The 14,100-nt window shown below is 45.2% G+C and overlaps 1 protein-coding gene across 1 annotated transcript; it reads right to left on the minus strand.

The window, feature by feature from the left end:
* Positions 1 to 223: 223 nt before the first annotated feature.
* GPR37 (G protein-coupled receptor 37) lies at positions 224 to 12,136 on the minus strand (the record flags this gene model as incomplete). The annotated part of the gene is made up of 2 exons (XM_082280479.1): positions 224 to 1,042; positions 11,426 to 12,136. The coding sequence occupies 2 exons, from the start codon at positions 12,134 to 12,136 to the stop codon at positions 224 to 226; spliced, it is 1,530 nt and encodes a 509-aa protein (XP_082136605.1).
* Between the last annotated feature and the right edge of the window lie 1,964 nt (positions 12,137 to 14,100).

Here is a 14,100-nt window from a genome sequence, read left to right on the forward strand (position 1 = left end):
AAAATCTCATCATCTAAAATTGAGTGCTGCCTCTCCTTCTCTCTCTTTCTCTCTTTTTAGTAACCCAACAAATTATTTTCCAAAGCATGACTGTTAATACAGATTGGTTTCAAAAGTAGTTTTTAGCAGTAACTTTTTTTCCTGCATTTTGCTTCAAGAAGAAAAATATGAAGTAAAAAAAATAAAAAGGAGAAAGGTACAGGAAATAAAGTCCTAAGGTCAATTAACAGTGAGTCCCCACGGAGGCAAAAGTCGACATTTCGCGACGGATGGTACTGAATGGGGAGAGCTCCAGTTCTGTGGTGTACTCATTGTCATTGTCATCACTCGTCACTGTGGAAGACTTCTGGATGCACTCATCACAGCAGCAACAGCAACACTCCATAAAGGCCCGGCTGAAGGGTTTACAGAGACAGAACAGGAGAACTGGGGTAACACAGGACTTAAAGAACAAAAGGAACTGACTAATGAGATGGAGGAGGTCCATAGTCTGTCGAGAGACCCCTGTGGACATGTAGGCAGTCACAATGTTGCAAATGTTTTCAGGAATGATGCAAAATCCATATAAAATGGTCAAAGCCACCACCGTGCAGTTCATCTGACTTTCTAGCTGAATTTGTCGCTTGTTCCCCCTTGTGCAGGCTTTTTCTGCCCTCCTGATTTTCCTCGCTGTCACCAGGGAGCAGGTAATAGTGAACAGGGTAGGCAAACAAAAATAGCAGCCAAAGTACCACCAGAGCCGTGCCCCATCGTAAGTGAGAGCCAGCACGTAGATGGTGTCGGGCAGTGCCGTGGAGATCTTCACCACGCAGCGCTCGCCGGGGGGGCTGCCGCTGTACCCGGGGTCCTCGCTGGCCAGCTGGCGCAGCACCACCTCGGGCAGCGCCAGCAGCAGGGCGCCCACCCAGATGACCGCCAGCTTGGCCGTCGTCGAGGTGCAGTTCTCGATCATCTCGTAATACATCTGCACGTTGGTGGCCGCACGAAACCGGTCAATGCAGAGAGCACACAGTGTGAATGTGGTGACTCCCAGAGAGGCCACCTGAGAAGGAGGAAAGGAAACAGGTTAATACAGGTGCTGTCTGGGGGAGGAAAAAAAAAAAAACATAGTGGAGAAAAGGGAAAACAAAATGAGAAAAAAGGGGCGGAGGGGAAGAGAAGCAGTTGAACACCATGGTGCTGAGCACCATCAAAAGAAGCATCACAGACAGAACTTAGCTTCCTCTGCTGAGCTATCATCCAGCATGCATTCCAAAAAGAGTACATGCTTCTATTTTTTCGCCTACAAATTCTTATTCCAGCTTGGTGTCAACCTCTCCTGGAGATCCAAGCAAGCATCTGTGCAACACTGAGTGGAAAAAAAATATAGAGGAATTGACTAAAATTTTAAACTAAACTGTTCCCTCCCTCACTTTTTTCTACGGGGTGTTTTTCAGAAAGATTGGTTCCACCACAGGGGTTGGAATTTTAAATCAAAAGGGGAGAGACAGGAGAGGCTTCCTTCAGCAGAAGTACAAACTAATGACCACAGTACAAGTTCATCATGCATGCAGGGGATCAAAACATTAAACCTTCCATATCTACAAAACTCAGAAACCCTGAGGATTAGGCACCTACTGAACTAAGTAGGATCCAACAACTACTTTTGCGGACTTAGACTTTTAAGTGAAATTTTGATCGGATGTAGGCACATAAAGTCATCCCCTACCATGAATTCAAAGAAATTGTATTTGAGATCCTCAGACTTCCAGAGCCTGTGCAAAATTAACCCTCACTATAGTAGTTAGGCTCTATATAACCTATAGCCCATATTCCATCTAGAAAAAATTCAAGGAAGACCCAGACTTACTTCCATAGGAAACATTCTGTGGAAAAGGGTACTGTAGGCCAGGAGAAATGGAAGAAGTTTCATTCTTTAAATGATTTAAAGATGGATCAGACAGAGCTGTCAATTATATACTGTGAGGAACAAATACAGAGCAATGCTTATGTTCTCTAGCTTTAATAATCATTATTCTGTGCATGAACAGAAATCTTGTGCTGTCATGAAACATCATTTCCTATCATTTTATCCTGTTTATAATTCAATTTCCTAGAAGAAATTTGCAAGAACACTATATACATTTTGGCCTAATTCTATTAACAATAAATTCAACTTTAGTTCAAATTTAAAGCAGGACGCCCATTAACTTCAATTGGAGAAAGATTAAGTGCCCTGTTGAATTTTAATTCACTTATTTTCTTGGGTTTGCATACTTATGTTATGCTGAAAATATGTTGATGCAGAAGAAAAAAAACTAAGTTAAATAATATTCCTAATAAATGTAAAGAATGCTAACTTTTATTATGAATGAACCATATCTGTGCAATTAACTGGGAAATCTAAAGTAATATTAGGCAGTTCACTATAACTTTGCTTATCAAAATTTGATGTGCAATGCTATATTTAAATTTCATATAGACAGATTTTAAGAAACACTTTCTGATTTCCACCATAATATTGAAATAATAGTGTTTATGCATCTCTGAAAAAAGTTCTGCAAAGATATGTAGCACAATTTTATAAATGTATCATTAATTTCAGCCTTCAGTATTTAATGGCCATATCAGATTGCTAAAATTGACTATTACTCAAAAATATTAGGCACTTGGGATTAGAACTGTAAGATGTTGGCTTGGTTGGAGAATTCTTTGAAGCAGCTTCCTAAAAGATGCAATAAGTAAGATGCAATCTCTCACTAATTAACTTGCAGAAATATTTATTAATGACAAGGCAGTACTGTAAACATTTTTAATAGGCAAACATATTGATTTGGAAGTTAAATTGTCTGACAAAGAAAGTTTGGTAAATACAGCAAAAAATAAAAACAATTAAGGAAAAAATAAATTTAAAGAAAAATCATTACAGGGAAATCTTAACGAACAGTGATAAACTTCACTAATGAAATACGATATTCCTGTATCACAGCTGAGAGTCAGATTTTTTAATTCAAGATTAGTGACTTTGTTTCCAAAACATTTAAATGTGTGTGCAGTCTTCAAATTTCTTAGTGGCAGCAAAACCTTTAGCCTTAACATGCAACATGAATAACAAAAGGGTCAGGACTCAGCTCGATACAATTATAAGAGACAGGGAAATAACTGAGATTTGGAAATTAATAGGGATTGAAATAAAAATCAGCAGAACAGAAGAAAACCTGAGCTTTTGTACATTAAGATTTTCCCTTTCGGCTCTTATGTGAGTCTCCCCCCACCACAACACACACACTTGTTTTGCTTCAGCATTTCATTTCATTTAGTGGCGAGACACTGAAACTCTGCAGCTGTTAGGGCTGGACTAATGAAAGAAGACATGTCTGCCATGAACAAACATAACCTACGGGGTTCCTGTCACATTAATTGACCAACAACGTGGAGGCTTAAAACAGGGAAATAGAGCAAGAGGAAACAACTAAGAATACTGGAAGGCGGCTTTGAAAACCCTCCTGTGGATTTACTGATGAAACGTGCTAAACAAAGACAGTGTCTCCCTGAAACAGGCAACAGTTTCTTATTTTCTGTAGATTAGCAGAGTTAGTGATGTGTTGGAAAAGCTTGCAAAAAACAAACAAGAACACTCAAGCAGATGATCATGGATTCACTCCAGCTGACTTGCTTAAATGCAGTAGAGCAAATCAAGGGTCGGATTACTTACCCCACACAGCAGACTTATGAGTACTAGCCAGCAAAATCAATGGGTGCTGCTCGAAACCTACACGGGTGAGAACTGAGACATGCATTCTGCATGTTCACACAATTTCCGTTTAGGTGTGGTTCTTCATACCAGTCATACTAAGAGTTAAGCTGAAAGTGTGAAAGAATTTAGAGAAGTTTCCTTTTATCATGCTGTATGGCCTTGAAATAACTACAGACTTAAGATCATTAATTTGACAGGGGGAAGGTAAAGCACAAATTAACAAAAAGTGGTGCAAGGCTACTCTTCTTGTAACAGCTGAGTGTCTGATATGCTGTCGCAGTCTTAATTCCACCAACCTGGCAAGAAATGAGACAAGGTAAGGGCAGCTCAGGCTCAGTAGTTTTTGATCATCATTTAATTACGTGGTTTATTTCCATATGGTCCCTCTGAAGATTCTCCTGCAGTCTCTAGACATTCAGAATTTTACAACTTTCTCTTACTACATGAAATCAGAAAAGTCCCCAAATTTCTAACTGAATGACCATCAATCTGCTTTGAAGAAGTGAAGGAACTCCTGCTTTGAGAAGATACCCACACCATTCGGCAGAGAGCTGCTGTTGAAGGGATTACCAGCTACAGCATACACCCCCAGAGGAAGACATTGTTACAAAAGAGTCTCTTTAAATACTGTTGCTCTTTAAAAAGCACTGACACCGTGAGTGGGCACTGTGATGCCCCTTCAAGACACTGCATAAACCTTTGATCATTAGCTCACCAGCTATTAGTCAACTGTGTCCAAACTGATTTGGGGAACTGAGGCCACAGAGAACAACAGCAAACTCATGAAATGCTCAGCATAATTGCATCAGTTCTCCTGTCCATCCTTCCAACATATTAGTTCCTCTTTCACAAACTAACAATTACCAAAATGTTCCCAGGCCTTTCCTGGCCTGCCCTACTTCTTCTCCTGGCTGTGGTCCCACAGCTCTTGGCCCTGGCCTCCCGGAGCAGAGCCTCTGGCTGACCAGCAGAGCAGTATAGATATATTACACTGAGTTATGGCTGTGGAAATAAGACTGAATTTTCTCCCACTAATTTCTAGTCAACAGTAATGAAAACCAGAAACAAAATCAGAAAAGGGGACTTGGGTGGAAAGATCAACGAAGACCAAATGCTGTAAGTGAATATAAAAGAGAGGTTGGGTCACTCCATCCAGTAAGAAAAAGAGCAAGAAGTGATATTACTGCTATCTACAAAGAAATCTATTTTGAGACTTAAGTCAAAGGACAGTGAATGTAACAGAATGGAAATCAACTAGCTAAGAGCAACTCAAGGCTGGAAATGAGAGTGACCATTCTGATGGAGAAGTGAGTGGAAACAATGTTGACTAAGTTAATACTGAACAAGATAAAATAAAGGTGCTATAAGAAGTGGATTCTTCTACCAGCTGAAGCTGAATTTTCTACGACAATATATTTTATGTTGATAGCAAAGAGTTTCTCAAAACTACGTGGCACTCTTCCTTCGTTACAACACAAGATGGGTATTCAAAACATTTTCCCATTGTAATGGGAAAGCTGAACTACAGAAGAGGTTGATGACTACTATCTAAGCCACCTCTGAGCTATCAGTGACACCCTCTATATATGACTCTTTATATCCATTCCTGTTGTAGCATATAAGTAACTAATTTTTTCCTCAAGCCATTATAGTTTATAATTTTCTTATGGCTGTTCTACATGCACATCAAACTTCATAGCTTTTCAGTATGCTAATGCAACATACCAGGGGGGCTCCTGTAGATTTCTAAGTTTTGCCTAAGATAAATAAATAAAGTTAGCACAGATTGCAATACTTTTTTTTTGTGCTACTCTACACTTACAGTATAGAGCCCAGTAATAAGACCAGTCTACTGCAACATAAAAGATCATCCCATTGCAAACAATTATGTAATATTTATCTAGATTCTGTTCCTTTAATTAAAAAGCCCCACTCCACTCCCCCCCCCAAAAAAAACCAACCCCCCCCAAAAAACAACCCAAAACAAAACTAAGAAAAACAGTCATTATTATGAAAGAACAAAAATAAATAAATATCTCTGTATTTCTTACAAGAAGTGCTACTAAACATTAACAGCTTTATGCATTAAAATAGAAAAGAGTCACTCAGTGAAAACACTACTGTGGTGTGGCAAAAATAATTCACTGGCTAAGAAGATCTGGGGCCAGGGTACCACTCTGACATTAGCAATTACCTTAGGCATCCCAAATAAAAATCTACATCACTTATCTAAAAGACAAGATGGTAATTCTGCAATCTACTACCATGGAGATGGTCCTACACACATGGAATAACAGGTACAATACTGCTGTTTCCTTTGTAGTACTATCAACATTCACATCAAGGAGACACAGAGCACACATATTATATTATATTCTGTAAATATACAGAAGATATTTATTCTTCTGTATATCCCAAGCTATACTGCTCAGAATCAGTCTACTTCCATGCGCCGCTCTTGAGTTCTGCTGGAAGTGAAAGCCAACAGACTACCAGGGCACTGGAAACACTCATTAGTACACCACATGCTTATCCAAGGGGTTGGAAATATCACAAAACACAAAAGGATTTAATGTTTGTTCATTTTCCTGTTTGCAATCTACCATGCTACCATATAGGTAAATTTATTTTTTTTTCTTTTTTGTTTTTTAATAAAGAAACAAATGTCATTCTCCTCTGGCAATCAAGTTCTCATCACACTACACAAGGGACTCCTGCACTAATCCTTAATATTAACAATATGGAACTACTGCTAGAAATCTGCTTCTTCCTCCTTTTGCTGTCATATGGAGAAATGACATGCCAGTGTTCAGAGCAGAGTCAATGGTGCTGGGATCACAGATGCTGCCTTCTCCTCTCCTCATATATGTAACTTAAATATTACTGACCCAATTTTAAACCTACTCTGACACAAATTCATTTCCATGCTGAAATGCCACAGGCAAAGTTTAGCCAAAAGCAACAGCTTAGAAGACCCTAAGGACAGGATTTTCAGAGGAAAGACAGACTGACAGAACAACCAACATGGCAGCTATTATCAACATGCCATTAATACCTAAAGGGCAGAGATATATTAACACTTTTGTTTTAAATAATTGTTCATTGTGTGATAAGCACTGAAGATATTCTGCTCAGTTAAAGATACATGTAGCCATTGCCCTAGAAAACTCTCATGATGAAGCTTTGAAACTGCAAACATCTCTGAGTGTCTTTGCCTATAACCCAGAGGACTCACTGGAGGTTCAGGAGCACAGCTCTGACTAGAGTCAAAGAAGAGACACAAAGGAAATGCTGCACATCAAAAGACACAGAAAAGACAGATAATACACAGCTTTTACAAACTCCCATAAAAAATGTATTTGCTTCCCTAAAGTGAAACTTAAAATAGGGATCTCTTCTGACAGCTTTGGAAGAGGCAGAGAATGGCCACTTTCTCTGTGCTTCTAACTTACCTCTGTCAAGTAAAAGAGAGAACTTGGAAAAAGCCTCACCTCAAATTGCCCTGGAGGATCAGCTCCAGGGAAAGACAGTAATTCATATTTCAATCCAAATCAATGCTTTCCACTAAGAATACTAATTGTGATAGCTTCCCTGAGCTGGAACTTGCCCACCAGAAACAGGAGTGATGCCACAAATTCACTGCCAAAAGCACACACAGAAATTGGGCATCAGATTCCAAAGGCTTTTATTGTCAACCTGCTCCAGAATCACACCAGTCTCAAATGCATGATATGGTCCAGATGAGGACACCACAAACTTTGTCCTTCTATTCTTTGTGAGGTGTATGGGAAAGGCAGAGGGGCTCATGTTTACAACCACTGAATGCAGGGCAACTTCCTGCTCTGTGCTGGACTGCACAGGATGGTAAATCAGCCTCTGCAAACCCTCATGCTAGACCATTCCTCAATTCTAAATCCTTACTCGGCTAGAAGCAGCTTGATTCAATATGTTGGCATAGAATGTGATGCCTGCTTCCAATGACCCCCTCAAACACATAAAGCTCCTAGTGTAACCTCCAAGAGCAAAATGCCAACAACTCAAGCAAATTTCCTTCTAAAGCCCAAAAGGAGGTTTCTAGTCCTACCTTACAGAATCCATTTGTCATCTTGTGCAAGTTGCTCTGGGTCTTAAACAATTTATTTAATCTCTTCATTATTGGCTTTCAGCCTTAAAATAAAAAAAACTGACAATGCAACTTCACGTGACAAACAGTTGTAAAGTGTTTAGAAGCACAGTAACAGTACAGATTTTGTCTACATTCATATTTCTTTCTATTAAGGCCCAGCATAAATCTGTAAGTAGGGAAACTGGAACTATATTGTTCAAAAGACCGTGTGTGCTTTAAACAAAACCAAAAAGGATTCCACATCAGCAGGAATTAGCCAAAGTCATTGTTGTTGTATTGTCATTTACCCCATGTCTCCTGATTCTGAGTAATACTGACAAAAGTATATGAAAGACAAAATAAACATAGTGTGCAGGTGAACACTTCAGACATGCATGCCAAAAGCTAGACTTCTGAATCATGCAGAAAAGTGGCAAAAAAATTGAGTAGAATATTAAAATTGCAGAGGAGAAGCACATCTTCAGGCAGAGTAGCTGCATCAGTTGTTCTAAATCCCTTCTTAATTCCTTTTCAGTACATTCAAAACTAGTAGTTACAACTGGCCGTACTGTGATACAATATATGGCTGAAATGACTGCTTAATGTACTTGTCACAGAAGATCTTTATTAGGTGTGGGAAAACTGCCCTTTAAATTATATTTGTGGAGACATTCCACTGCTAGAAGCCTAGTCTTTACCTATACAAATGTGCAGGAAGATATAATAAAGCATTTTCCCCAGACCATGTGTGCATATGTGTTATCACTGGCAACAATTGGAATTCTGCACAATATCCATTAAACAGTACAAATAAAAACCAATTGGCCACAAGAGGCTGAACTAAGAATACTCAAGGTATTTCCCTGGGATCACTTGAAACCTTCAAACAACACAAAGCATGCTTGAATTACGTTAAAATGCTGTGCTGTGATCACTGCATCACTTGTGTGGATAATCAGACATCCCATTCCCTAGCTCTCAAAGTAAAAGTTGGTATGACAGAAGACTCGGGCCAATAAGGGGTTTTGATGCTTGAAATATTTCTGGATCTGCAAACCTGGGTGAGATATGTAGCTCTCTAAACAGCATATGCAAAAAAAAAAAAGAGATGAAAAGCATGGAATAAAGAGACACTTAAAGAACTAAACACTGTGCAAACTTATGGAAAACAGGTTAAAATGTGACCATCTTCAGGATAATGACTCTATTTGTATTCCAAGAAGGTCTGGAAACCTCTCCTGAAGACAGCTGTCTACAGCTTTCCTCTCAAGGAGCTAAGAAGACTTCACCCTTTCCCATTGTGTGAGGAGATGGGCCTGCTCAGGTGAGTTACAAAGGAAAAGACAGTGTTGTTCAGCTGTCAGATGAATGCACTGCTGCAACCAATCCTTGACACAGCAGGGAGCAGCAGCTGCTCATAGGATGGATTCCATTACATGCTCCACATCTGCATTGCTCCTGGTGGTGTCAGTGTCACTGTGTAATGCCTGTGAGGTTAGAACAACACCTGGAAAGTGGTGAACCTTTGTTCTGCCTTCTCTGCCTCAGCAGGGTCAAATCCCGATTTACAGGACTGTCCTTCTCTCCAGGCTCCAGGTGAACTGTGGAGAGTCATAATCCACTAGTGTTCAGTATCTGCCATTCATTGCTACAGTTTACAGAGGGGGAAACCCAGCCTTTTACTTACTCCTCTCAGGGTGATGAATATACTTTACATACGTGAGTATTATATTTAATGACCACTGAACAAAAAATATACAATTCTGGGAGCAACAGAGAACCCTAAGGATATACACCTTTATATTCATACCTTAGATCTAAGATAATTATATTTCCTCAGGGATAAAGAAAATGCTTTACTTTTAGACACCAGTAATAATTAAGCCTAAGACAGGGATCAAGCTACTGGTTCAACCTGACTGAATTGGTGCGAGTTCTTGAATAAGACCAACTCTAGACATCCACAGAACTTTAAAGTGAAAATAAAAGGTACCATTAAATTCTAATGGGGTATAGCAGAAGCTGAATATTTTTCAGGATTTCAGTTTAGAACTTCAGCAACTACATTTCAACTAAACTACTTTCGGTTTGACAAACTCTTTAGTGCCCAAAGCTGCAAAGCATAAGCAACTAATTTTGAGGAACAGTGTGGCCATGCAAATCATTTAAACTACTAATTTTTAATTAGAATCAACATTACAAAGAATTATTTCAATTTCGTATGTGGATGCACCAAGAAAGGGTTAGGAAGCATGAAATGTCACATGAAAGTCCTTGAAACACAAACTACACTATCTATTTTAATTGAAATGGTTACTTTCAAAACACTACTACTTATTTTATTGGTTAACAAGCAGCCCCAGAATCCATATCAGAAATTTTAAAGGATTCAAGCACTATCAGTTTCTCAATAAATACATATTTACTGCATCATGTCTTCTTAAATGCAAATCATTTAAGTGTACTCTGAATTTTTCAAATGTAGTGGTATAGTACTGGCCTAGAATTCAACTAAGCGTAGCACAGCTCCACCCTTTGTTCAATACCACCAGTAATAAACTGCATCACAGATGAAAGAAGCAGTGACAATTTTATGGCTACACACGTCACACATCTTTCTTGACACTTTCTTAAAAATACCGTAGTATCATTTGACAGTTAATTCTGTTACTGTCTACTAACGTGCTGCTGAAACTGATACTCTGTGTATTAGTAACAGGTTGGGTATCTGAGGGTTCTTTGGGAGGGGGATACGGAGTTGCTTTTTTTGATTGTTTGGGTTTTTTTCTAATAGCTCGTTCGTTGGACGAGAGAATCACCAGTTGTTTCCTCAGTTCTCAGTTACAGAATAACGTTGAACAAAAGGTTTCGGGAATACAGGAGAGCCAGCCAGAACTGCAGGCTACCACCCTAGCAGCAAGCCCCCGTGTTCAGTTCCAGTAAATAAATAAAGCAGACAACCTGAGCACTGCCGGCAGGACTGTGGCCAGCTGTCTGAGAGCTTCTTTGACAGCCTCTGAACAACTGCCAAGAAGCTGCAGTTCAAATGAAACTGGTGCCTTTGGAAAAAAAATAAATAAAAAAGCTAAATAAACGTGAGATCTGAGCACTGAAATATAAGTTAAGAGCCCAGATATCGCATGGATGGTCCTTTTTACAATCACCTCCTTACAAGCTATCCCCTCAAGCCCTTCATCAGCTTTCCCGACTCAACTTCACTTTACCATAAAAAAACAAAGCAAAAACCTTGAAATCTAATCCTGAGAGGACCACTTGCTTTTCAGGGTCACAGGGAACAAGGAAAGTTTGGCAGAAGTCGCGCGAGTGTCAGGAAGCGCCGGTCGCACTCAGCTGGAGCAACAGAAATCCCGGTGCCGCTGGACCCGGTGCGGCCACTGCCAACTCCGGTCCCTGTGGGGCCGTGAAGGGGCCCCGCTCCGTCGCAAGAGCACCCGGTAAACCCGGACGTCCCCGGGCAGCAATGACGGCGGGCAGCGCCGGTCCCGCACACGGCTCAGGCTTGCGGCGGGGAAGCGGCGGGGACAGGAGCTCGGGGTCCATGTATCCCCACCCACGGCCGTTACCTCGATATACGGGACGATTTTGCAGGAGAAGTCTTCTAGAAGCCACTTCTTGGTGAGTTCCTGGAAGATGACCAGCGGCAGGCAGAAGAAGACGATGAGGAAGTCCCAGAAGGCCAGGTTGGCCAGCAGAGAGTTGGAGATGCTCCGCATGTAGTAGTTGTGGCAGACGATGCACATCACTGCCATGTTGCCCATGATGCCGATGCCGAAGATCACCACGGAGAGGCACATGACGGCATAGGCGCCGTACGACTCCTCGGTCAGCGGGTAGAAGGGGTTGCGGAGCCGGGCGCGGCGCCCCGTGGCGTTCCCGCGGCCCCCCGCGCTACCCTCGCCGCCGGCCGAGCCGTTCAGGGGCAGCCAGCGGGGGCCGCCCGCCCCGCCCCTCCCCGCCGCCGCGCCGGCTCCGGGCTCGCTGCTCCGCGCTCGCCGCCGCCCGGCCCCCGCCGCCCCGCGGGGCGCGCAGCTGCCGCCCGGCCCCGCCGCTCCGCCGGGTGCGGCGTCCGCCCCGCGAGGGAAGGCTCCGCGCCCGGGGAGCGCCGCGGCCGCCCGCCGGCCCGGGGCGAGGGGCGGCGGGGCTGGCGGCGAGCGGGCACGCTGCGGGGGCGCCGGGGGCCCAGAGGCTGCGACGGGGTCCGGGGCCAGGGCGCAGGCAGCCCACGCGCCCAGCACCTGGCAGAGCAGGGCGAGGGGAGCGCGGAGGGGCCGCATGGCCGGGAGGCGGCGGGGCTCACCCGCTCTCCTTCAGACCCGGCGGCCGCCTCGCTCGGCGGGGCTGGGAGCGGGAGACATGCCCGCCCGGCTCCCGGGGACGGGGTCAGGAGCAGCCGCGACGCCGCTGCCGCCGGGAGTCCGCCGCGGACAGCGGCCGGCTCTGGGGGCGCGACGAGCGGAGCGGCGAGGAGGCTCTTGTCGCCGACGCCCGGGGCAGACCCGGAAAGTTGTGTCGCCGTCTCCGACGCGCCGAGTTAATGTAGCAAGTGCAGTGCCGGGAGAACCCCCCCGCGGCGCTCCGCCCTTTCCCGGGACCGCTGCCTCCTTGCCAGCAGCCGCACCGGTCTCGTGCTGCCCATTTGCGTCCTCCCGCCGCCGTGGGCAGCCAGTGGCTCTACGGGTCAGGAAAGGTCCCTTGAGGAAGACACCTCCCTTCGCCGGGCGGTCGCGAACACTAACTCCTCATCTCCAGCACCTCGGAGAACACAGGTTGCTGTGCGCAGCTCAGGGTGTTTCAGAGCTTTGCAAAACTCTTGCCGGGATCGATCACTGCACCCCCAAGCGCTTGCACGGGGGCAGGGACGGCGAGCACGGCCGGGGCGGCAAAGACGCTACCGGCGCCGGGCGGGCAGAGCCCCGGGACGGGCCCCCCGGGGCTGCTTCTGCCTCCCGAGTCGTGCGAGCACCAGGAGAAGCGAGGCGGCAGCCACGGTCCCCCGGGCAGGCAGGGGCTGGTCTACGCGGGCTCTGCTCCGGCTGCCGGCTCCCCGCGGCCGCGGCCCCGCTCAGCGCGGCGCGGCTCTCCGGGCTCGGACCGGCTCCGCCGCGGCTCTCGGGGCGCGCCGGAGAGGCGGGCGAGCGGCGCGGCGGCCGCAGTGCGCAAGCGCCGCCCGGCGGCGCCGCGGGGCCGAGGCACCGCCCGCCGGGGGAGCCGGGGCGAGGGGCGGGTGTGGGGCCGGGCCGGGCCGGGGCCGGGCTGGGTCCTGCGCTCCCCGCCGGTCCCCAGAGCTCTCCTTGCGGCGATGCGGCCGCGGGCAGGGATGCGGCTCTTGCTGGCGCATCCCCGCCGCCGGCTCTCCGAAGCCCAGTGGCGCGCTGCGCTCTCAGCGTCTCGCTGCGGGCCGCGGGTGCCAGCGGGGCCGAGGGAAGCGACGGGCGAGCAAAGCGCCCCGCTCTGGTCCCGAGAGTCTCGCCCCGGCACGAACCGCGGGCCGGGGAGGCGCAGGGTGGGTGGGAGGCGGTGGGGGAAGCTGTGGGCACCGGGGCGGCGGAGGAGCCGTGAGGGCAGCTTGCTGCGGGGGCAGAGGCCGCGGACGGGCGCGTGTTCCCCTGGGAGAGCGCAAAACGAAGCAGCAGGCTGAGCGAAGGAGATGCTGTTCACACTTCATCCCGCAGTGGGATAGCATCAGAAGCGTCTCCACGGATTTCTTTCCTGCTGGGCACATTTGTGTATGGTTTTCTTCCTTGCATTTGTACAGTCAGATAAACTTCCTAGTTCTTGTTTCTCTGATTTTTTTTTTCATTCAGGTGACAGCTTGCCGAATGGGGATGCAGTAACTATATAAAATTATAATTACCCGTAAGAATTCTCCATCACCCCTGCCAGTTGCCATTTTTTAGAGCTTTTGTGCAAATTATGCCCAACTAGTTTAAAAGTTTAATACTTTTCCCATAAAGCAGTTTGAGAAGGTGTTGTGCTATTTTTCCTTGAAAAATGTCCATGACTCTTACCCAGAAAACACAAACAAGGCAAACAGAAAGTTTTTCCTTTTCTCAAACCATTCTCTCACGCATGTAGGTGAGGTGTAACTGTGGAAACCTTGAGGCATTTCTAAGCTTACCGGAGTGCATAATAAGTTAGGCACTGCTGTGTTGCATGTCCCTAAATACAAGTCAAGCCATTTTCTTCTTCCTTAGCAATATAAATATAATCTCACAGAGAAAAATGACCAAAATAATTT

The sequence above is a fragment of the Coloeus monedula genome (genome assembly GCF_965178545.1).
Source record: "Coloeus monedula genome assembly, chromosome: 4".
NCBI lineage: Eukaryota > Metazoa > Chordata > Aves > Passeriformes > Corvidae > Coloeus > Coloeus monedula.